This window comes from Peromyscus eremicus, chromosome 1, assembly GCF_949786415.1.
Source record: "Peromyscus eremicus chromosome 1, PerEre_H2_v1, whole genome shotgun sequence".
In the NCBI taxonomy this organism is placed as follows: Eukaryota; Metazoa; Chordata; class Mammalia; order Rodentia; family Cricetidae; genus Peromyscus; species Peromyscus eremicus.
Window position 1 is genome coordinate 87,404,707 of NC_081416.1, and position 25,399 is coordinate 87,430,105.

At 45.7% G+C, this 25,399-nt stretch overlaps 1 protein-coding gene across 1 annotated transcript in view; it reads right to left on the reverse strand.

Moving 5' to 3' along the window:
• The window catches only part of Insc (INSC spindle orientation adaptor protein), a 111,551-nt gene that overhangs the window by 52,795 nt on the left and 33,357 nt on the right, over positions 1–25,399 (reverse strand). The window contains exons 3-5 of the mRNA XM_059251472.1: positions 9,620–9,965; positions 8,661–8,713; positions 6,803–6,926 (exon numbers count right to left, since the gene is read on the reverse strand). Coding sequence (XP_059107455.1) covers positions 6,803–6,926; positions 8,661–8,713; positions 9,620–9,965 — 523 coding nt within the window. The remainder of the gene's footprint in view (positions 1–6,802; positions 6,927–8,660; positions 8,714–9,619; positions 9,966–25,399) is intronic.

A 25,399-nucleotide genomic window follows, 5' to 3' on the forward strand; every position in this document is an offset into this window, starting at 1 on the left:
TTTGGTAGTCTCTTTGGAAGTGTTAGTGTATCAACAGGAAGAACCAGGGGCCGAGACTGCTATTGAAAAACAATGATGCAGTTGAAAGAAATACTACTCAAGCCCAACCTGTTCAAACATATAAGAAGATGGTGCTGCAAACAGTGTCTGGCTCCAGAGCTACTTAGTCCTCATGGCCCAAACGTGCCAAAGATCTGCCCAAGAGGGTTCCTCAAGGCAGCAAGGGTGGGAACCAGATGGAAATCCTCTGTAGGAGCCAGGGGTCCCAAATCCAAAGGAATCTTAGAGTGAGAAGTAGGGGCAGCAACCACCATGACATAATGCTATTTGTGTCTGTGATTTTGCATATTTTTAACCCGACAGCTAAAATTTTTCAGCATAGTATTATGTAATTTCCCGCAGATTATGTATATTGACATAAAAATAAAATCCCTGCATCAGTCATTCAGATGTAGTCACTGTAATTTGAATATCAAAATAACAACTTCATCATCCATTTAAAAATATGTGAAAAATATTTCTTTGACATTTTTATAACTTCTCATCATTAAATTTGTATCCCCAGTGTACTTTCTTCCCAAAAATCTTCCTTAATGTATTGAATTTAAATGTTTAAGTGTTTTATTGATCACCTTTATGATACTTATCATTGATATTTTGACATTTTATTTTATATACTTCATTATAAGGTTCCAAGTGTCACAAACAAACAAACCCAAATTTTTCCTGGTTGATTGACATCACAGTTATCATCAGTACAACTGGTAAACATGAAACAAATTTTGATAACTACAAATCTTACAAATCAAAATTTTATTGTAAATATATCTTGATGGAATGGATAGTTGAAAATATATATATTATAAATGGAATTAGTCCAGCTGCTAGTAATTAATTTTATAATTTTAAGCATTAGATATTATATTTCTAGTATAAATATTTCAAAAATATATTTTGACAAAAAAAACCCTTTAATTGCTGTTTTCAATAGTGCACACCAAATCTGTGGGGGGAAAAATTTAAAACCAAGCCAATTACATTGAGAATAATCATTTAGAGTCTTTGGCTCTTCTGTGATACTTTTCTTTCCAGTTAATGTCACAATCTAGGGATGAGTATGAAAAATGACTAAAGGGAACTGTTCTCATTTAAGTAGGTACTTTAAAACAGCCATTTTTAAGATTGGATGTGTCCCACCAATCTTCTCTTTGCTCTGATTCAAGAGCCATACACTGTTCCAGAATAAAACAGATAGAAAAGATAAAATACCCGGAAATTCCCATATCCCATCACATGCTCTGCCAACTATCTGAATTCAGAAAACCCCGCTCTGGGGAAAACACACAATTTCTAATGCCCCTCTCAACACAAATGTGTAAAAAAACCTGTGGAGCCAGTCATGATGGCCCAAGGGCTTCATCATTCCTGGATGGAGGCTTCTCCTTGACTTGATTTCCAGGTTTTTGGAAGACCGAGTGTGGGGTGTGTGATAAGCACAGCTTCCCTCTGAGAATTAACACAAGAGCTAGCAAAAGCCACATGCATCCCTGAGAAAGAAGACAGATGAAAAGGGAAGATCTAGAAATAAGTTTACTTGAAATGCAGTGTGCTTGCATATCTGCTGGGAACCTGAGAAATGCAGTGCATCCAAAGCGGTTCGAAGCTCAGCAGCTCAAGTCGCCTGAAAGAACCACTGCAGCCTGGGGTGTTAGTCACACATGTACAGAGGGGGCAAGCACTGAAGGCGATTCCACCATGCAGGGTGGGAAGGAATGCATGCCGAGCACATCCATGTAAAATACTTGCAAATTCCTGACTTTTCAGGAAGGAGGAAATGTCCACATGTCCTTCTGTGAGAACAGGGACATTTTTCTCCCATATACGGTCAATACAGCAGCACAAGTAATCTGCAATGGCTTTCTTAGTAGGTACATGTTCACACTTGCTTGTGGCTATGGACAACTGAAATACATTCTTGGGCTGGCATCCTGTCCAGGCCACATTCAAGACTGTATTCTCTTTCCCTTAGCTGCAATGTACATTTAAGGCCCCCGGATGCCCTAGGGATGGAATCTAAGGACAAAATGATGCCTGGGGTTTCTGCCCTCAGGATTGAGAACTGGCCTACTTCAATCTTCTTGCAGAGAGTGTAGTGGTAGTAAGATAACACTGAGTCTGAGGTGCTAACCCATCTGGGCACTCCAGTTATGTTTGGCATAAATCAGCACAAGTCAATATTTCCCAAAACCCTCTCCCCATTACTTCAGAGACAACCTGGCCTGTAGCCACAAAGGAAACCAGATACTGCCTATAATGGTTAATATTGGTTGTCAACTTGACAGGTTCTAGAATCACCCAGGAAACACACCTCTGGGCATGCTTGTGATTTCTAAATTCAGTCAACTGAGCTAGGAAAACCAGTCTTAACTGTGAGCAGCGCCATTGTAAGGGCTTTGATCCCAACATAAATAAAAAGGAGACCTACCATGAGCTGAGCACTGCCACCTATCTGTCTGCTTCCAGGCTGCAGGTGAGGTGTGACCTCACTCACATTCCTGCTGCCGAGCCATGATGGACCAACCTGCAAACCTAAAGCCAAACAACTTCTTCCCTTAGTTGCTCTTCATGGGGGGAATTTTTGTCACAGCAATGAGTAATGAATGCTCCCCACAAACAAAGTGGACGAAAATCCTCCCGGTTGGGATAAGCAGTGGAAATGAGTTTGTTTTCCATTTGCTTTTTCTCCTAGGGAGTTATAAAACAAGACGGAGCCGGGCGGTGGTGGCGCACGCCTTTAATCCCAGCACTCGGGAGGCAGAGCCAGGCGGATCTCTGTGAGTTCGAGGCCAGCCTGGACTACCAAGTGAGTTCCAGGAAAGGCGCAAAGCTACACAGAGAAACCCTGTCTCGAAAAACCAAAAAAAAAAAAAAACAAAAAAAAAAACAAAAACAAGACGGGGGAAATGTCTACATCTTCTCTAACACATGCACTTGGGATATGTCAATGTTGCTATTTAATCTCACTGCAGCCTCACTTTACCTGGATAGGACAACATGGCTGAGCAAAACCTGAGAGTGGCAAACCGAATCAGAAGCAACTTTTAGACCCTAGAGTCAGGGAATCTATCCATGATTTCATAGCCATGACGTTATGAACTGCTTCCGAGCCTCCTAGAAGCAAGCTGATTTCTGACTATGATCCCAAAAGGACAATGGCTTCAGGAAGGTCAAGGGTGCCCCACAGACAGCTGGCTTCCCTCTGCTCCATCTGCCACCATATCATCCTTACTGAACAGTTAAAATAATATCAGTACACAATTATGAAATTATGACACTCCTGTTACAAAACTTACTGTTTTAAGGCAGAGCATATTTCTAGCCAATAATATACAATCCAGAGAGTATCACCAGTTATCATGTGTTATTTCATTTACTCTAACCCAATCCATTGTAGTAGCAAGGAAAACAAGGGTCAGAAAGATGAAGCAGCTTGCCCAAGTTTGCAGAATGAGTTAGTAGCAGTCAGGATTTGAACTCTGATTTGGATCCAAACCCTATGCTTGGTCTCCTACCTCCACCGCATAATGTCCACATTCGTAGACTTACAGCCTATTGAAAGAGAAGGAACTTATAAGACATTCAGCCCAACTTCCATCTGCTGCCTCAGTCCTCCGGTCATTGCCAGCTCACCTGAGCCATGGAATCTTCCTAAGGCAGCCCCTCACATTGCTGGGAAGCCCCGCTACTCCATATGGGGTACCCTGGAGGTTAAATCCAATGACCCTAGTGCACTTCCCTTTGTGGCTTCAAAGCACCTCGTAGGGTTTAAATGTCCATTTCCAGATGGAGCGTCTCCTGCCCCCTCCAAGTATTCTTCAAAACCTCCATCTTCAGCACCTCCCTTTGTTCTCGGAGCTTCCCCTGAGTGTGTGCGATGATTGTCATTGTCAACTGGACTAGATTTGGAGTCACCCAGGAGATACACCTTGAAGCTCACCTGTGAGAATGTTTTCAGAAAGGTTTAACAAGGGTGGAAGGCCCGTTCTGATTGTGGGTTGTACAATTCAGTGGGCTGGGGTCCCAGAACGAATAAAAAGGGGGGATGGAAGAAGTCAGCTGAGCATCAGCATTTTCTGCTCTCTGCTTCCCTCCTCTCAGATGAGGGGTCTACACTGCATGTCCCTGACCCTGTGAACCCTGCCATGCCTTCCCCTCAAACTGTGGGTCAAAATAAGTCCTTCTTCCCTTAAGATGCTTTTTGCCAGGCATTTTGTCAACACAGATATTGCCAATAGCTAATATAGGCCCCAAACTAGGCTTAATTCTATTTCAGGATGAGTCAGATCAAGATGGAGTAATATTATATTATTATCACCTTTGTTATTTGCATTGTTTCACTGTTATTTATGTGTGAGTTAAAGAGATTATTCTCACTTACTATTCAACACAGCTCCATAGTGCTAAAAAAAAAAAGTCTCCAAAATGCATGCTTTGAAACGCCAGGATCCCGGCATAAGTAAACAGACACTTATCTTTTTAAAATGTGATCCTACCAGTTTGAAATATACCACTTGGCCTTCTCCACCATATATTGTTCAAATCATCAAGAGATAGGTGCCTTAGAAATACATGAACAAAACAAGTCAAAATCCCTGCTACAGGTAGACAAAACTCATGAATGTAAGGGGATGAGCATGCCTGTGAAAATATTTTCAAAGAGGCTTAAGGAGGATAGAAAGCCCATCCTGAGTCTGAGTGGTAACATACAATGGGTCCTTGGGAAGAAGCAGAATGGACATAATAGATGCAAATAAAGAGGTTTTATTTTACTTACAACAGGATACCCCAAATACAGGCTCCTGACATAAGAGACTCCCCTAACATCCTAGGGAATGACATTGAGTCTCTGACTTAATAACCATGTGCTTGCAACTCTGAACACCAGTGACCCTGCCTACAAACAATATATTTCTTGAAGTCACTACTGTCCTTCAAGGGAATTTGCTAAGAAGATATGGATCATCCAAGATGCAGTATGAGCACAACAAGCCTGGCCTGTAGGGGACTCAGAGGACACCATGATGAATGTTGGGAGGAAAGGAGGGAAATACCAGGAAATGAAGTTACCAGGAAGAAAATAAATATGCAGAAACATCAAGGACAGACTTTGTCACCCCTCCCTGGGAAGCAAGGCTGAGAGGGATTCAACTGTTACAGAAGAGCAGCTGACCCTCATCAGCTGCCAGGCCGGGCATCAGAGACCTGGGCAGTCACACCTCCCAGTGGGACAGTAGCTAGTCAGAAGCTTGGGAGTATGGGGTCAGGAGTTCTACCCTAAATAGAGTCAGAATGAGGGACAAGCAGAATGAAGCTTGACCTAGGGGGTCAGATACGTGGTCCATGTCTCCAAAGAATCCTGGCCTTTCCCATGACTATATCACTAAAAGCAGGCGAAAACCTGCCTGTTAAAAAGAGATGCTGGACCTCGCTTAGAAATTCCTCTGGTGAGATGGGTCCCCATGGTTTAGGTCTTCTGACTTCAATATTTCAGTCCATCGTGCACTAGCTATTCTTGCCAACATGGATAGTCGTGTTTAATGATTCAGTTTGGGACATGAACCCTAAAGTGAACACCCTTGCTCCTCCATGTCATTGCTAACACTTCATTAACTCAGAGTGCCTATCTCAGAGCCCCCGCTCCCCAGAGACCCAGTGTCGCAGGGCCCCAGAGCACCAGCACCTCAGCCTTGAGAGCCTCTGTCTATTTATTTCAGATCCTAAGCACAGGGAGGGTAGCCTTTGAGGACCCTCCCTTGGCTGAGAGGGTGAGAGTACCTAGGGCTGGCTGCACTGGCACAGGTGGAGGAACATGGATCAAGGTGGGACTAGCAGGAGAACCAGGAGAGAAGAGCCTGGGCCCTGTACAAAATGGGACACACACAGGAAAAGAAGAGAGGGATCTCTGAGCTCATCGGAGAGGCCGATTTTGGAGAAAATCAGACGTTTATTATTTATGGGAGGCTTTTATTTGGTGGTGGGAAAGAATGGTAAGTATGTGGCACAGTATTCCTGAACTATAAATAACATGTAAATAGCTTTCCTAATGAAAACCTTACGGAGCCTGCTGTGTTGGGAGGGCTTCTAGAATACCAAAGTAGGGAGTGGGAAATGACGCGTGTTTAACCCACAGCCTTTCCACCTGCTCGTCACTTCTTCTTACTTTTATTCTTGAGAAAGTTTCACCTCACAGATGAAGTAGAGAGCAAGGGAAGTCAAAAGCCTTGACATACACTCTGTTGTGAACCAGTCTGATACATCTGTCAGACTACAGAGTGCACCACACCCTCTTTCTGGAATCAAGCATGAGCCTGCCTACAAGCAGAGGATGACCTTTCTAGAGTCTTCTCTGTGGCCAAGACTTCAAAAACTGCTTGTCTCCTGCAGGTAGCTTAAGTTCTTCAAGATAAGAAGGGCCCCTGTGTGCTGTGAACAATAGCTCAACAGAAAAGATTCAGGGCACTAGGAACAGTATTGAAAGATATACCAAGCCCTGACACCACCTTGTGTAACTTGGCTAAATTTTTCCTCTCTGACATCTGGAAACTATAGAGTCGGGTTAGATAGTCTGGAAACCACAGCTGAGTCCTGTCAGCCTCCACACAGATGTTGGCATGGGCATTGGTGGTCTGAAGAGGATGTCTCTTGAGAAAGGCCATTTTGGATTTTCTCAGCCTGGCTGAGTCACTCAGTGCTCCCTCCCTGGTGACCCCACAGTGTCCTCTGTCTCCCAATCCACACTGACCTGCACTTCCCGAGTCAGAGCCAGCTCCAGTAGCTGGCCAAAGTGCTGGCCCAGCATGCTCAGGGTCTCACTCACGCAGGCCTTCATTGACTTCAAAACATGCTCATTTTCCACCTGGAGGCACCTGGGAGGAAGAACCACAGAGTGGGCCACCAGAAGGGGCACTTGGTTGGACCACAGCTGTGGCTAGGATAAACCTGGACTTGCTTAAGGCATGGTGTGTGGAAAGAATGGACTAGAGGGAAGACACCAGTTCCAAGAGAATCAGAGATGGAATCTGCCAGCTTGATTTGTCCCCTGGCCTCTTGCTATCTAGAGAAGTGCTGGAGTCATCACATCCCCTGCTGTTGGAAAGTGCTATCACCAGGAAGGGGCAAAGTCAGATCTCTAGGTTCTCCCTGGGAGAGTGGGCTACCAATATGGCCAAGTCATCTGGTCTCAGTGGTGTCTAAAGTGGAGGGGCAGTAAGCTTTGGAGAAGGTAGCTAGAGCATGAGGCACCATTAGTGTTCTCACTATAGCTTGTAAGAATTGCTGCCCTTGCATGAACCAGATAGAAATGATGGCAATACCAATAGACATGTTAACACGGAACGGGGGAAGTTTGAGGGATCCCACCGCTAGACAAGGAACTACAGGCAATGAATGACTATTGGAAAAGAATTGGCCTCTTCCAGGGATAAGCTTCTTATTGGTTGTCCAGTCCAGAGTGGTAGCCTTGAAACCACACCACCAACAAAAATGGACTGAGAAAATTATATTTATATACATTTGTGCCTGTACATACATACATATATACATGTATATATATTATTACATCCATATATACACATATAATCAAAATAAAATATACTATTAAGTTGAGAGTGGGGGTCATGAGAGGCATTGAGTGTGAAAGGGATGTGGAAAGATGGTTCTATTTCAGTTTAAAACTTATTTTTAACAAGAAAAAAAAACAGAAGGATTGTTGCCACAATATGAAAAAAATAGAAGAAGAAGCTGCCTCAAAGGTTTCCTCCCAGACAGGAAAAGTAAAGGGGATTAGACTGACATCCACCCCATGGCATGAGAATATTCTGCCCAGAAAATGGAAAGACTCTCCAGCTTCCCGCAGATGCCAAAATCCAGGTTTGAGGCATGAAAGGTAAAGGAACATGTCAACACACACTCAGAGTGTGTCATTACGAAGTTGAATGTGTATGTGTGCATCTGAGTGTGAGCTCATATATGTTTATGGTATGATATAGGGGCAAGAAGCTGTGGGCAGATTTCTATGATCTTATGAGTGTGTGTTTATATATCTGTGTGTGAGTGAGTGTGTGTCTGTGAACATCTCTGTCTCTGTGCATATGTGTAGAAGTGTGAGTTCAGCTTTCACCTTAGCTGAGATCTTGCCTTCACTCTGCAGACCAAGGGGGTTCTCCAAACCTGAAGGAAACCTTTTCCCATTATCAGCTTACCCCAAACAGCTTTCCACTAACATCCAAGGCTCTCTTCTAACTGTCCCTTTACCTAGGCTCTGAATATGGGGAAAAAAAACTTCATGGGAATCTTTTATTATTTTATTTTACTTGTTTGGTTCTACTATGCAGGCCTTCCTGGCCTGGAACTCACTAGGTAAACCATACTGGACTTGGAGCAATCCTCCTGCTTCAGCCTTCTAAGTGTTGCAATTACAGACATATAACACTACACTGACTTTTCAAAATAATCTTTTGATGTTTCTGAGAATGCCAAGAAAAAGAAACTCCTGCCTACCACCAGCTAGTGCAAGCTCCTGACCTCCAGAAAAGGTATTAGCCCCCTCTCCCCCAAGCCAGGAGGCCAGCTGACCAAGCAGAGTGCCCAGGTGCACTTACCTCTCTGTGACTGCCGAGAGCTCAGAACATTTATCCATGAGCAACTTCTCTGCCTGTAATCAGAAAAGGTCCATGTCATTTCATTGAGGGTCAGCTGCCGTGCTGGGCACTCTGGGGCCCGAAAGTGAAGGGGGAAACAGGCACAGAAACCAGAATGCACTGTGACCTGGGACATGAGTAGCCAAAGAGGCCAAGGTCAGATGCATTGAGAGAGTAAGAAGAGGGAGCATACAATTAGTTATACTGTGAGCTCTGAGAAGCCTCAGGGAGGAAGAGGCATTTAAGCTGGGTTCAAAGGATGAACCAACACTCACTGCTTGGACAGTGAAGGAAGGAGAAGTTTAAGGTGAAAGATGAAGAAAGAAAGGAGAGAGAGAAATCACGATGCGGGGTGGGGTGGAGGTTCAGTGGTTCATTTTGGACTGTGGGAAGATTTGAATGCATTTTGGAATCAGAAAAGCTGGGTCGGAAACTCCTTCACGCCATCCCCTGCTTAACGTGGGGCAAGTGATAGACATTCAGCCTTTGAGTGTCTATCCCCTTAACCATAAAATGGGCACGATAATCCTAATCTTTTCAGTCAGCTGCATGACAGGCTTTACGTGTAATAACTTAATCATCCTCATGGAATAAATATTGCTGGATTCACTGAACGCACTAGGACGTAGCGGAGTCAAGTGACTTGCAAAGTCACATAATGCAGAGTGATAATTGAAGCCATGCAGCCTGTACTAAAGCTCTTTCTGCTTGCAGTGGGTGTGCAAGTTAAATGAGATATTTGTGCAAAGGAAATGCCTGTCGCCATGTCTTGCACAAGCATATAATCATTAAATGTTCTCACTATCTTTCTCTCCTTTATTAGAAGATGGGAGAGCCCTGGCCAGGAAAGGTTCAGACTCCAAAATACAGGAAAGCATGCCCACACCCAGCACCTATGAGCCTAGCCTGGCATGACTGACCTGGCCCATTTCCTGGGAGGAGGTCCTGCTGATGGTGCTGTACTCGCTGACCATGGAGCGTGCATGGCATGTCAGACGCACACTCATGCTGTGCACACGTGCCCAGCGGTCCTGGGCCAGCTTCTGCCCAATCCTGCGAAGCTCTGTGCTGATGACCCAGCCCCGCTTCAGGAGCAGCTGTAGTGGATCTCCTGGGCCGGGACCACCTGCTAGGATAAGGTCACCTTGTGTGTCTTCCTCCAAGCTGATGGGCTTTGCCTGCAAGACGCACATGCACTCACACTCGGTCATGAGCTTCAGATCCTCCATCCAGCGCTGGACCGAGTCCACCTGCATGAAGTGTAGCCTGCAACCAGGGAACAGTGGCAGGGTGACTGCCGACACTCTGCCTTTCCCAGAGAGCTCCCTTCCCAGGCCACCGATGTTCACCGAGCATCTAGTTTAAGCTCAGCACTGTTTCTCCACTTCTCCCCACGATTTCTCATTATCACCATCCCACAGACAATAATTTACTCAGCGATTTCAGACATTAGTGAAACACTGAACACATGAGTTCATTGTATGTAGCATCACGCGTATGTCAGGTACTGTGGGGAAACTGACACAGGAACTCTGGGCAGCTTAAAGGAAAAAGAGGAACGAGGAGGGAGAAGACAGCAGCAGAACTCACCACCATCCCCAGTACAACAGGACAGCTGATTACACACTCAACAGGCCATGTGTGGACTGTGCGTAAGCTAGGCACTGGGATTCACCACTCATGGCTTCTAGCGAGGAAGCCAATGGGACTAGACACCTCATGTCCCTATTGCCGTGCCCCCACAATGAGCTGAATCCTGTCAAATCATAAGCCAAAGTGAACTCTTCCATGTTACTTCTGTGGGGCATTTGGTCGCAGCAATTAGTTAGATGTAACTAATCCACCACCACCACCACCACCACCACCACCACCACCACCACCACCACCACCCCCCCCCGGGCACAATGAGAAAGCTTTGGCATGAAGCTGTATTAATCCAATCCCCCTCTTATGCTGCCAAATTAAGCCAAGAATCATAGCAACTGGAGCTGTTGCCCACACATCAATCATGCCAATGGTGGAACTTAGCCTATGCAGGAGAAACTCCAGGACCACTGGGGTCCAAGAGTTATGTCTATTACCGGTTAGCTACAGAACCCTGTCTGAAACATGCAAGAACACAAATATTTGAGATGATTTTAGTCAGCACCTTCCCATAGAGTAATGGTCTTCTGGGAGTTGAAAGGAGGATGAGTCTCTCCCTTCAGACAGAGATCAAGGCAAGGTGTTCTCGGAGGGGCAAAGGTAGGGCAGGATACTGTTTGGACACATCAAGGCAGAGGAAGTATGCTTGAGGTATGACAGTCAAAGGTACAATGAGTCAGTTCCTTGGGCTTGATTTGTCCCTTTGGAAGAGGAGGAACAGTGAGGAGACAGAAGGCCAGAAACCTGACCTTGAGGGCAGGGTTCAGACATTTGTGCTGAAAGCCCTGACATGCTATTGAAGGGTGACGGGGCAGGACAGCAGAGGTAGAGACTGGAGGAGACGGAAGATAGGAAAATCACAGTGTTCAGGACCATGTGCCAGGGCCAGCTCTCTGTATACCTCCTTGAGAATGAACATGAGCACTGGATCTTCTGAGTGGATACACTCTTATCCCTGGCTGGCAGGGGTATGTTAGCCAGCTTTCTGTGACTGGGGCAAAGCATTCAAGGGGACTCATGAGGAAGAAAGGACTGGTTTTGCTCATGATTTCAGAGCTTTCAGTCCATGGTTACTCTGTCCCATTGTTTAGGGGACTGTGGTGGGGTACAAATGCCTGTTTCAAGGCCCATGCCCCAACAACCTCACTTTCTTACACTAGGCCCCCACCTCCTATTACTCTTCTCAACAGCATCCCCAGCTGGGAACCAAGTGTTCAACAAAGGAACCTTTGGAGAGCATCTAGGAACCAAATCATAGCAAGTATCAGACTTAGAGACACCATGAAAGAACATCCTGCATGCATGGAAACAAAAATATCCAGACTTTGTCTAGTAAGAACACTGCACAGGAAACAAGGCAGGTGAAGTACTGCATGCTTGAGATAGAAGAATCAGAAGTTCACGGTCATCTTCAGCTATGTTCAAGGCCAGATGAGACTACATAAGGCTGTCTAAAGGGGAGTAAGTGATAAAGACTAACAAAGCTAGTTGAACAAGAGGATAATGGAATAAAGGAAGAGATGGGTGGAGGGGCCCCTTGTACATCTAGAAGAAAGTACGAGTTACAGATAAAGAATAGAAATGTATGTTAACGCTAGATATTTTTAGACCAACATCTTATTCAAAAGTAGTCACAATGAAATGCTCAAGGAAATGAGCTGAGAGCCAAGGACTTTTCTCTTCAGCCAAAGTGACTCAAATAGAAGAGAAAGGGGAATCCTGAGCTTCAGTAGGAAAAGTGTTCTTGGAGAACAATTCTTCAAGAACGGTTAAGAAAGAGGGCTAGAGAAATGGCTCAGTGGTTGAAAGCACTGGCTCCTCTGGCAGAGGACCCAGGTTCCCTTCCTAGGATCTGCACAGCAGCGCACAGCCACCTGTAACTCCAGTTCCAGGGACCTGATGTCCTCTGCTGACCTCCATGGGCACTGTGCAAGCATGTGGTGCACATACATTCACACAGGCAAAACACTTGCACATACTGAATAAATCAATAATTTTTAAATGGTTAAGGAAGTGCTGGGGGCATACTTTTATAGCAGAGCGCTTGCCTACCGTGCTCAAGGCCTTGTGTTCAAGCCTCAGCATGGATGCAAAGACTATGAATAAGATAAAATCATGAAGACTTTGACATTGGCTCGTTGGTGTAATGAATGAGAGAACAGTCAAAGACTAGACCCTGGTCTGTGACTGCGTAGCAGAATGGGTGCAGAAAGGGGCTTGGAAGTGGATGGTGAGCTCTGATTGAGACAGACAGACAGACAGACTTCTAACAGACTTTCCATTTCTGCTTTTTCAAGGTCTCTCATCACCCTCCATGGATCTTCAATCCACATATGCAGAATTGTGTCCCACGTGTCCTCACAGAGCCCTTCTGAACATTCATTTTTCTATTTAACCGCCATTTACATAGAGCCCATGATGTACCAAGGAGGGAGATAAAGCAGCAAATGAAACAACCAACATCCATCCCTTTATGGAGGGCACATGATAGGCAAAAAGCAAATGATAAAACAGAATAAATGAGAACTGTGTGGTGTTTAACTGATCATTTCTACTAAAAGGGTGAGGCAGAATCAGGGAGCTCAAGAGTGCTCCTGTGAAGCCAGGGGGTCAAGGACAACATGGGAAGGCTCATACAATCAACTAACCTGGGGTCATAGGAGCTTGCAAAGACTGAACCGACAACCACGGAACCTGCATGAGACTGACCTAGGCATTCTGCATATATGTTATAGTTGTGTAACTTGGTCCTCTTGTGGGACTCATAACATCAGGAATAGGAGCTGTCTCTAACTTTTACTGGCTTTTGGGACCCTACTTCTCATACTGGGTCACCTTTCTCAACCTTAATACATGGGGAGGTGCTTAGTCTTACTGCAACTTGAAATACCATGGTTCACCTCATAGGCGACCTGCCCTTTCCTGGATGGCAACGGAAGAGGAGGAGGTTGGAGGGTGGGATGTAGTAATGGGGGAGAGGGACTTGGAGGGGAGAGTAGGGAATGAGGCTGTGGCTGGGATATAAAATAAACAGATGAATATAAATTTTTTTTTTAAAAATGTTCCTGTGAGACACAAGAAAGTCATTGCCATTTTAAGTAAGTGTAAAATGTAAATCAGGAACAAACATTCCCAGGAAGCAAGAACATGATAAAATATTGAAACAGTGTTCATGACAGAGGAAAGGGCCCAGGCAAAGGCCCCAGAAGGAAACTACTGGGGAGACAGGGTAGCTATAGTGGAGAGTATGGAAGAAAGATGAGTGGAAAGTGAGCTCAGAAAAGACTGGCTAGCACATCAGTGGCTTCCCGGGCAATATAAACACTGTGGATTTTGCTCTGAGTAATAAAATGCTTCCTGGATCCCCCAAGACTATCATCACAAGTGTCATTGGGGACCACCCAGCCCATGTGCCTCTTTATAACCCAAATGGTCCAATGGAGAAAACTAACTCTGCCTCTCCCCTTTTCTCTCTCCCAGCCCTCCCTCTCATCAAAACAAGGATAGATTAATTTAGAATGACCTAACCTCTGTGGTACAAAACTATACACTGTTTACTAGGCAGCCAATTTAAACATAATAATTTATGCAATGAGTATAAATAATTGACAGTGTGGTTGGGGTTTTGACTTCCAACCCTCTGCTCCAGGCACCAGTAGGGTTAGAAAACGCCTCCGCTTGATGTTGCTTGTTTTCCACTGTGTTCGTCACTCGGCCTCTGCTCTTCCGGAGAGTCCCACACTGAGTGGCACCACTGAGTCTTTCCAGGCACTGGGGCAGACAAGTCTCTAGTTCTGCATTGCTATCCACACCTAGTTACCAGGTTAGCTGAGTGCCTTCACCACTCTGCATTGCTCACACAGCATGATTCCCCACTCACCATGAATGCATTTGTGCACTGCTAGAAACATTAGCGAGCTCTTCTTTACCTCAGAAGGCTGTACAAACTCCCTCCGTCCACCCATGATGTGGCAAATGGCCTCTGTGCCCTCTGATCCTCCATGTTCTCACCTGTCTCTATGCATTGACCTTCTCCCCCAAGCTAAGATTTTACCCCAACATTAACCAAAAATTCCCACATTTATTATTCATCTTGCCCACTTAATATTTCCCTTCTATGCCCCATGCCATTTTCTTTTTATTAAAATGCTTGACATAACAGTAAAAGATTGGAGCCTACATCCTGGATAACTCCAGGAGTCCTGACAAAGGGGAGTGGTACCACATCAGCAACCTGGGTGCAAAAGACAAAGCGATCTGTGCAGTCATTCCATAGTCTACATTACTCTCTCAAGAAATAGGCAACTTCGAGGGTATCTTACTTTTTCCCCATTTTTTGTAAAACCTAACATGATTTTCAACAAAACAGTTTCTAAGAGAACTATTTATTGCATCCTATGATAATTAATAACAAATACCAATCAACTTACAGCATGTAAAATCACCCAGAAGAAACAAACCTCTGGACTTGTCTATGAGGAATTTTCTAGATCAGCTTAATTGAGATGGGAAAAGTTACCCTAACTGAAGATAGCACCATTCTAGGGACTGGAGTCCCAGAATAGATACAAAGTAGAAAGCAAGCTGACTGCCACCCTTTCACCTCTCTCTGCTTCCTGACTGCTGACACAATGTGAACCCTGCCTCACATCCCTGCAAACGTCATGTGACCAGCTGCCTCAAGCCCCTGCTGCCATGGCTTCCAGACCATGGTGGGCTGTATCCCAAACTATGAGCTGAAGTAACCCTTCCTTTGCTCAGTCACTTTTGTCAGGATTTTGTCACAGAGACTAGAAATGTGGTCATGCAAATACTGTCTGCATACCGAGCACATGCGATCCTGACCTGTACTCATAGACGCGCCTGATCAAGAATCCTCACTCAAAGAGGGTCCTACAGTGGGAATTGGGTCCAGGTCATGAGACTCATTATTCTGCTTCGCAATGCCAAGGGATATGAGCCAGGCACCTGTGCCCAGCACAAGGAGCTAGCACACGCCTTTGACAGTTGCCCCCTCTCTAACGACTCAGAGTTCTCCCTTGCTAACTCTGGCATTCTAGATGCCCTTAGCTGGAAATAAGTTATGAATATTCCCTGCCTTTCATTAATTCCTTCATGATTTATTATTTTTAGCAATTACTTACTTATTGCAACTGTGAGCACTCACATGCGCACATGTGGAACTCAGAGGACGACAGCAGCAGTCAGTTTTCTCCTGCCACCATGTGAGTCCCAAGGATCAAACTCGGATAGTAAGCCTGGCAGCAAGCACCTTCCCCACGGAAATGTCTCTGCAGCCTGTGACTTATCTTTAACCTCTGTGAGGGCTGTGCGTGTGCGTGCGTGTGCGTGCATGTGCGTGCATGTGCACGCATGTGCGTGCGTGCATGCGTGCGTGCGTGCGTGCGTGTGTGTGTGTGTGTGTGTGTGTGTGTGTGTGTGTTGGCTCTGTACATGTCTGAGAGTTGGTGTGATGATGTCAACAGGAGGAGACCTGACTAAGAGCCACTGCCTACACCATCCTCCACGACCCCCTCTTAGTGGCTCTGAGCTCTTGTGCTCTGGGCCTCAGTTCACTCACCTACACCTTCCCCATCATTTCCAATCACTGTCCCCAAGTCCTTTCAACCTCTCAACCCTGACCTCTTGCCCACACCTTCTCCTCATGTGCTGACTCATCTCCTCTGAGGAAGCCTCCTGGATGAGGTCATGTCTCACATGATGCTCCACATGTCTGCACGGTCCATAGAGTCCACTGTCAAGCACCAGTGTCAACTGTTTAAATCCTTGTAATAGTTTCCTATCATCCTCCTCAGCATGTAAATATCAAATTAGCATATCCCTGAATTGTATTAGAATCCCTGACTTTAAAATTGCTGTTTGAGTTGTTAATTTTAGTTTTATAGATCATCGTTAATTTTGGCTTGGGATTAGGATGGAATTTCTAACAATTTCTGAAATGGCACATATATACTTCTGCTATTTTGTACTATGTACTTATATGAACAGAATTCTTAGTACTAACAATGATAAAATTAATTAGTTATAAAGTCAAAATATTAATCAACTCAAAAACATAGACATTGCCTTATGTTCTGCAGTGTCAGTCAGCTAAGATTTACTTCTTTATGCAAAAAGAAACAACATATCCAATCAGGGGTCACAGTAGATAAACGGTCAGAAGTCTAGGGCTGACCCCTAGCAGGCTGACCCTGAGCAGGTCCAGCTTATGTCTGTCTCACCTCTCCTACCTGTACCCTAGCTGCTGGACCTAGCACCCTGAAGCTGTTCTCCATATATATGAATTGAACTTAAATACCTTGTGAATGAGAATGGCAAACACTAATAACTTCCAGTCTGTCTGTCTCTTAGGGGTATGGTAATCCAGGGGAAAAAAAACTCCATAGTGATTTAACAGCATGTATTGAGGCAGGCCCTCTGCCGGTCATGACATGGCACTTCCCATTAACATCATGCTCAGCTCCCCCATGACCCTGGAAGGGCTTCTCTTGTGATTCGGAAACTGAAGCTGCGTGAGGCTGAATAAACCATCACATGGCTCACGAGTAGCAATGTTTGGGATTGAACCTAACACTTCAGACTCTAGAACACTGTTAGTACATGCTACATTAAAGAATCTTACAAACAGCTGCTCTCTGTTCCAATGCCATGTTCAGTGTCCTTAGGTAAAGACTACAAATGCATACACACACACAGGAACTGGAGTTCAACTGTCCCAGTGCTCAGGTCCACCTTCATGACTGTGCCGTGGAACTCCATGTGAATACTAAACAGGAATGAGCTGTGTCTTCCCTGCTCTTTTCTCTTTCCTGCCTCAAAGGGTTCCTTTTACCAACATGGCCCAGGTAGAAGTCCTCACAGATCTAGCAGAACAGTGGTCATCCTAAGGGCATTGTACCATTCTGTGAAAGCCAAGTAAGAAAACAGGTGCCATCTCTAGAGGATTCCCCTGGCTTCTGAAGCTCTGCTACCATCCAGCCCAGTGAGTGGACCCCATTTCATCCACCATGCAAGCCTCTCGGGCTCTGACACAAATTCCCTGCCTCCAGCTGTGGGCAGGCTTGAAAAACACACAATTCTTCCTTTGAGTTGCATTGGTGGCTCTGTCCTCCAAAACATCCCCAGAAATCGCTCATCATACCAAGTCTCCCAGCCAGGATGGGTCAGGCCCAGGCTACAGGCAGATGTTTTCTAGGTACTCACATACATCAGTAGAGGCTCCAAAAGCTGAGCAAGAGAAACTCTCAGTCCTGTCAAGGCTCATTAACACCTCAGACAGGTGAGGCAGCACCAACAATCAAATCCGGAAGTAATCCTAACAGTAGCCAACGTGCTGAAATCCAGCAAGAAGCCAACTGGGATTCTGAGCCCCTCTCTATAGTCTCTCCTTTCATCCTGCCCACAGCACGACAAGAGAAGGACTATTATTACTTCCAGATGAGGAAACTTCTGCCAGGAGAGAGCACAGGGTAAGTACACAGTAGAGAGCCATTACTCAAGCCCAGGCCTCCAGGGCCCAAAATCTTAGCTTCACTAAACACCGGCTGTCATCAAGAAACTGTGAAACAGTAGCCCAGATCACAGAAGATGGAGCCTGCCTGACCTTGCCTGGGAATATTTACACAAAGGAAATAGCATTTACCCTGTCTCAGGGAAGAGAAGCTGACCAAAATGACAAGAGTCGGTGGGTTTCTGTGCCGAGGGGGACATGATGTCCAAATGCCAAAAGGATCAGATTAGTAATACAGCAGGAGCAGCGTGGCTGAAGCAGGAGGCCTGTGAGGAGGAGGAGGCGGTAAGGGAAGCATCTGAAAAGACAGGCTGGTCCTCATCAATGACCTTGAGTGCAGCAAGTTTAGGAATTTGGATTTAGCTCTGAGTGCGTTTGGAGACACTTGGAAGAGGAGTAAAGCGGGATTAAAAACCAGTCCGGGGGCTGCCTGAGAGAGAGCCCTGCTGGAGGAGAGAAAACAGAACCTGAACAAAAGTGCCCGGAGAGGGAAAGAAGTGGCTGCCCCAGAAGGGAAGGGAGTGAGGGGACATGAGGGAAGGAGAGGAGATCAAAACTGATCCCTGGATGTCAGGTCCCAGTGGCTGAAGCTGTCATTGTTGGGACAGGAATCAAAGCCAAGCAGGAGTGAGTTTTGATTTTGTTTGGTTGTAGTGCAAGGTACTGTAATAAGTAGGGTCCATAGGCCACTGCAGAAGGCGGAACTAGGCCCTGTGGACATATATATCTAAGAGTCCTTAGGGTCTCCTAGGGAAGAGACTAGGCAAGGAAACACGTCCCCTCCCCCAGATGCAGCCCCAGTACCAACTCATCCACACCCAGCCTTGGTCACTGTGCCGCCACAGAATGAGCTGCTCTCCTCAATTTCAGAGTCTAGGGACTGGGGCTCATTAAGGTTTGGACTGTGTTAGCACTGAGCATCCCATAATTGCATAGCTTGCCTGGCTCTCTGTCATTAGCTCTCTAAATCTCTAGGCCCCACCTCTCTATTGGATTTGCTGACTGACCCCAACATAAAATATCTAGTTAACCAGGGCAGCTCTGGCTATGCGGTGGGGGATCCTGCTGTCCTTGCCACACCCTAACTTCTAGTGGTTCAACTGTCCTCAGCCATGAACTTTAAGCTGCCATCTCACTATGCATGAAATCTGTCCTTTGCAAGTCCAGACAACTGATCCTATTACTCACGCAGAGGAGAATTGAAAATTGAGGTCAAGGCAGAGGGCCTGGCAATGAGTCACATTCCCTTCATGGTGGAAAATCACCAGTCAGGAGCTTGTAGGGTCTCTGCTCAAGGAGTCAGAGGGGCCATGGCTGGGACTGGGGTTCAGTTTTAGCTATATCCATGGTGAACAGGAACCTGAACCTGATGCTCTAAAGACCATTCCTGTGCCTAGGGAGCAGGGAGAGGGTATCTTACGGGGTGGGGTTCCTAGCAGCTCTGACAGGCCTCTGAAGATCTCCTGTCCCCCATGGTGCTCCTCTATCACTCTCAGACTGGGGCTTTCCTAGACATCTAGAATGAGGCGACTGAGACCCAAATCTGGATCTGCTGGAGTCTTGCAGACTGCAAACACAACTCCAGATGCAACCACAATCCTCTCCACACACCAGACTCCTGACTAGATGATGCTGTTTAGACTGGAATTATGCAGAGCGGGGTTGGAGAGGGGGAGGGAGTTATAGAACTTCATCTTTAAAAACTCTAGTACTTTAAAAACTCAAGCAATGCACTCCAAAAACATTTCTCCAGGACTGCTCTAGGTCAGAGGGAATAGACTGCCCACTCAACAGTGAAGGATTGTCAATTAGAGCACTTTTTGGGTATCAGCCTTCAGGGTGGTTTAGTGTTTGGAGATGTGCATTCTACCTTACAGATGCAGAAACAAGGATTCAGGGGCACCACGTTATTTGTCTAAGACCCCACTGCCAACTGTTTTAACAGGTATTCTTGTCACCCGGCTAAGCACTTGACTCAATATCAGTTGCTCACTTTAACCCTTGAAGCAGTCCTATGAAGCCAGCATCACTGAACTGATTTGGGCAATGTCACACAGAGAAGGTGTGGGAACAAATCTCAGAAACTGTGAAAACAGACTCTTGATCTTCTCTATTATGCTGTACCCTTGGACAGTGTCCAGCAACTCAGCTGATCATCTGACCCCTAGGACCCAGGGTTAGCTTGTTCCACTAAGCAAATCTGTTCTTATCTTGCATAGTGATGCCGTTGTAAAGCTTGGGGCCATCTACAGCCCACTGTGTTCTGGTTACTTCCAAATCCTTCACTCATTTCTTGCTGAGAAGCAATGGAGTCTGTAAGACTTCAGAACCACTCTGCTGGCTTGGTCCCATTATTACAGATCTCTGATGATTCTGTAGCAGAGCAGGAAAGCTGGGGAGATCACATGAACAGTGGTCCTGGGAGAGTAACACTATCAGAGCTCTGAGAGCTTCAGGGTCTCCTCACCTCTTCGCTGTCCTCACCCTATCTTTGCCTCTTGGATTTCCCCCCTTCATTCTTTGAAGTCCACCACTGAGGAAAAGTCTCTAGGGCTGATCTTTGCATACCAAAGGAAATGTGTGGTTGATATATAGTACACCCCAATAAACATACCTGGGGGTCAGAGAAAAGAACAGCCACTATATTAAACATAGAGATTAGGCAGTGGTAGCACACGCCTTTAATCCTAGCATTCCGGAGGCAGAGATCCATCTGATTTCTGCGAGTTCAAAGCCACACTGGAAACAGCCATGCATCGTGACACATGCCTTTAATCCCAAGAAGTGATGGCAGGAAGCAGAAAGGTATATAAGGCATGAGGACCAGGAACTAGAGCCTGGTTAAGCTTTCAGGCTTTTGAGCAGCAGTTCAGCTGAGATCCATTCGGATGAGGACTCAGAGGCTTCCAGTTTGAGGAAACAGGATCAGCTGAGAAGTATCGAGGTGAGGTTAGCTGTGGTTTGTTCTGTTTCTCTGGTCTCTCAGCTATCACCCCAATACCTGGCTCCCAAGCTTTTTATTTAATAAGACAGTTTAGAGATTCATGCTACAGGAATGATATTCCCACCTTGTGGCAGACCTATACTGGGTCTCCAGCTACTGGCACCAGTTCCCCATTCCTAGTTTATCCTATTGGTCCTATGTATAGTGTTTTCCACACTCTAGAGTAGATAGTTAGTGGAACACCACATCTATTGTTTGCTTGACTCATTTTAATTTATTCGTACTCTAAGTGGTATTTTCATTTCAAAGCCTTCCAAGTCTAGAATTTGGATTCCTCTGTCCCACTCTTTTCCACTTGCTGTGCAAAGGGAGTTCTCTGTAAAGAAACGCTTTTCTACATAAAAGGCACTGAGATATCATGTGCAAAATCTACTGTGCACACTGGGCTAGGTGTTCTAGGATTCTGCAGAGGAGATACCTGTGACGGTTTAAATGAGAATGCCCCCCACTCCACCATAGGCTTGGGTGTTTGAATACTTATCTCAGGTTGGTGGCCGTTTGTGGAGGCTTAGGGGGTGTGGCCTTGTTGGAGGAAGTCTGTCACTGGAGGCAGAATTTAGGGTTTCAAAGTTCTAAGCAATTCCCAGTTCATTCTTTCCCTCCTGCTTGATGTTCAAGATGTGTGAGGGCCTAGCTCTCAGCTTCTAGCTCTAGCCAACAAGTCTGCTCCCTGCTGCCATGCTGTCTCTGGCATGGTAGATCCTAATCCTCTAGAATCATAAGCCCCAAACAAACCCTTCCTTTTAAAAGTTGCCTTGGTCATGCTGTTTTACTTTACAGAAAAGTAACTAAGCCAGTACAGAACACGATCTCCATGGGGTGGAACCTTTTATTATGCAGATCTGTTCCTTCCGCCAAGTGTGTGCTATACTCGGTGCATGGGACTTAGCAGAGAGTTATGAGAGAAAAGAAAAGGGGTGTGTGACTAGAGCTAGGGTATCCCTGTAAGTTTCCTGCCCTCAGAGCATGCTCTCAAGTGCAGCAGGATTTGGAAGAGGATAGCTCCAAATAGAAGGAGTATCATGTGCTAAGAAGGAGAGGCATGGGATCATGACTAGGGAAGTGGTGAGTGGCCAAGTATAGCCAGGGGAGGAATAGGGGTGAGTTTGAAATGACTGAGTAAAATTCTGAAGCATGCTGGAATGCTTTCACCTGTGGGTTTATCAGCATTATCCTTCAAAAAACCAGGGCAAACCTTTCTTCCTTAGCACACATCCAGCCATATCAAGGAGTTCATACAAGCTAAACAGAGCTCACCCTCAGAGCTGAAACTAGTATACTCCAAAACTAATACACCCAACACTTTCACCCCAGGTACAAAGCAGCTGCCAAACCTTGCTAAGAATCTCATAGGAGAGAATGAGGAGGCCTCCTGATAGTCAATGGAGCTACTTTCCCTGTGGCACTAAAGATCATTTTGTCCACAAAGGGACAAAACCATCTAAAACTTGGCCCTATACTCCTAGAATACTCCTTGAATCTAGAGATGCCTTGGGGGAATCTGTACCATCTCCCCTTCCTGGGATGAAAAACCTGAACCCTGGAGGAGAAGGTTTGTCCAAGGACAGACAGCAAGTTGGTGGCAGGCTGGCCTCTGTCTCCCAACCCATGCTCCCTGCTGCACTGTGCTCTCCCCCAAGAGATTTGATGAGCAAATTATAGACTTTGTCCCTTCCAATGAACTTAAAAGCAAAGGCTAAAACTATTTCTGAATCATTCTTCTTTAGATGGAAAAAAATGTCTCTCTCAACTCTCTGAATCTTTCAACCAACCAAACTTTTGGCTCCCACTCAGAGTTCTCAAGATAAATAGCTTATCCTTTCCCTCCAAACAACTGTTTTCTCTGAAATAAGAAAAGAAAGGAGGAAGGGATGGAATGAGGGACATATAGGGGAAGGAGGGGAGAGAGGGAGAGAAGAAAGGAAATGGGGGAGAGAGGGCAGGAGGGAGGGAGGGAGGGATGAAGAAAGACCAGCATGCTGAAGACAGAAGAGAAGTGTCTTAGGGAAAAGAACTAAGTCCCATTGCTAAGCCACGCATGTTTGAGTTCTTTTACTCACCTGAAGCTCCCTAGCAAAGGGCTTGTCCATTCATTAAATATCTATGGGGACTTTGTGGGAGGGGCATGCACACAAGAGTCTGGTGTGTGTGCCCATGCATGTAAGTGCAGGTGCTAGACCAGGAATCAGTGTCTCCCTTTATCATTTATCACCTATTGCCTTTAGACAGGGTCTCTCACAGAACTTGAAGAGTGTTGTTTCGATAGGCTGGGTAGCCAGTGAGCTCCTAGGATGTGCCTTTCTCCTCCTGTCCCCCAATTCTGGGGTTACAGGCACCTTGCGACCATGCCTGGATTTTTATGTGTGTGATGAGGATTCCAACCAAGGTCCTCATGCTCACAAAACAAGTGCCCATACCCACTTAGCCATCTCCTCGGGCCATCAAACATTTGGTAAACATGTATTCATTCAACAACCACTTATTGTGCCCCTATAACACACATTCTAATCATAGCCAGGAGAAGAAATATAAATGAGATACTCGTTTAGTTCTTGGGTGCTAACAACATTCATTATGGACTGGGTAAGGTGTCATGTCCCAGATTAAGTAAACTCCTAATCTCATTTGATTAAGGGAACAAAAGGAAATTATTTTAAAATCATTTCTTTATCACAGATCCCTGTCATAGAAAATTCCTGGAGGCCAGGTGGGGAAATGAACTTAGGAAATAAAAGTCAGGGAAGAAAGGTTTCCTCAAAGGGTCTCCGCTCCCTGCTCTGAGCCTCAGTTTCCCAGGCTTGCATTGGAAGGACGGTATTGATGACCTCAGAGGAAACTTGCAGCAACAACATTCAATGCTTCTGTAACCCCAGTTCCCAGAAGCATATGGGAATTTATATTCAACCTCCTCTTAAAAATAACTACTGAATCACTCCTGTCTGCTTTCTCAAGGTCGCACACCATGTTTCTGTGGATTTCTCTTGGGAAATGGGAGAAGGGAGGGAATTTAATTCTAGCTTTGATTGGTCTGCCTTTTGGCTTAAACAACAGAAAAACATACAATTATCCCATTGACAATTACAGTCTGCACACTTCACCACAGTCACAGAAAATGACCCTCAGCAGCAGAACAGCAGCCAGAGCAGGGAGCACACATGTAAGCCATTACTGACTCAGAGACAGGCTGGCCTGCAATGGCCCCCACTGAGTCTCCACAGTAGGCTGGACAACCAGCGGACCACTTGTCACTAGCTACAGAGGCACCCAGCCCTGGTCATCTCAGACTTCTGGTTAAATAGAGTTCGCAAAACAAAAAGGTTCATGCTCAGTGAAAGGTCACAGGTGCTGCAAACTAAAGCAATTGACCAATGGAGAAGTCACTGGATAGAGTGTGAGTTTCTTGCTGGCAGGGACCACATCCAACCAGGTCATTTCAAGTCCTCAACTGCACTGTACCATACAAGAGATGTGATCCTCAGTCAATAAGTATTTTTGCAGGAGGCAAATAAACACATGACTGCTTAAAGACCTGAGTATGTGTTTGTGTACTGCCCCAAGAAACCTGAAAAACAGACCGGCTTGAGTCTCATCCAGCACAAGGGTAGAAGTCCCATCCTAGCTCTGCTACACAGCAACTCTGTCTCCTTCTCAAGCCTCAGTTTACAGATTAATCAGTGCTTCCAATCAGTGCTTTACAGAAAGACTTGTCACACAGCTACTGGGAACTTCAAAACCTGAAGCCTCTAATGTGAAACCCTCTGGGCATGTCCTCAGAAAGGAAGGGCATGCCCTTCCTATATCTGCCCTTGGTTCAGAGAGAAACTGCGAACAAAATGGAATTCATAGAATGTGATGGTTAATTTCGCCTGTCAGCTTGTCTGGGTCTAGAGTCTCCTAGGAGACCAACCTCTGACCATGACTGTGGGCAAGTTTCTAGATGGGGTTAACTTCTCTAGGAAGACATACCTTAAATATAAGCAGCATCATTCCATGGACTTGGGTCCCAGTATGAAGAAAACAGAAAGCAAGCTAAGCACCATCATTTAGCCACATCTGCTTCCTGGTTATGGATACAATGTGATCAGCTACTTCAAAGTCCTGCTGACCTGCCTTCCTTCCACAGGCTGTACCCTCAGTCAAGGTCCTGCTGACCTTCTACAGACTGCACCCCCAGACTGAGAGCTGAAATAAACCCTCCCTTCTTGAAGCTGCCTTTGTCTGGGGTCTTGTCACAGGAACGGGGAAGTAACTGATGCACAGAGTTTATTTGAGCAAAGCATGGCTCCTACATTGGGCAGCACTCGGAAACAGAAGAGGTCGCAGGGCTGTGCTGCAGCAGCATGGGCAGTGAGCTCTTACAGGCTGAACATACACGGGAACAGAAAATCTCTCTGGCTGGTCATAATGGAAAGACTCCAGTGAGGGAGCGGCTGGTAGCTTCTGACTGGTGAGATTTTACTCTTTTCTGCTGAACTTCACTTTGCCTGGCAAGAAGCAGAACAGTCAGGCTAGTGGCTTCTG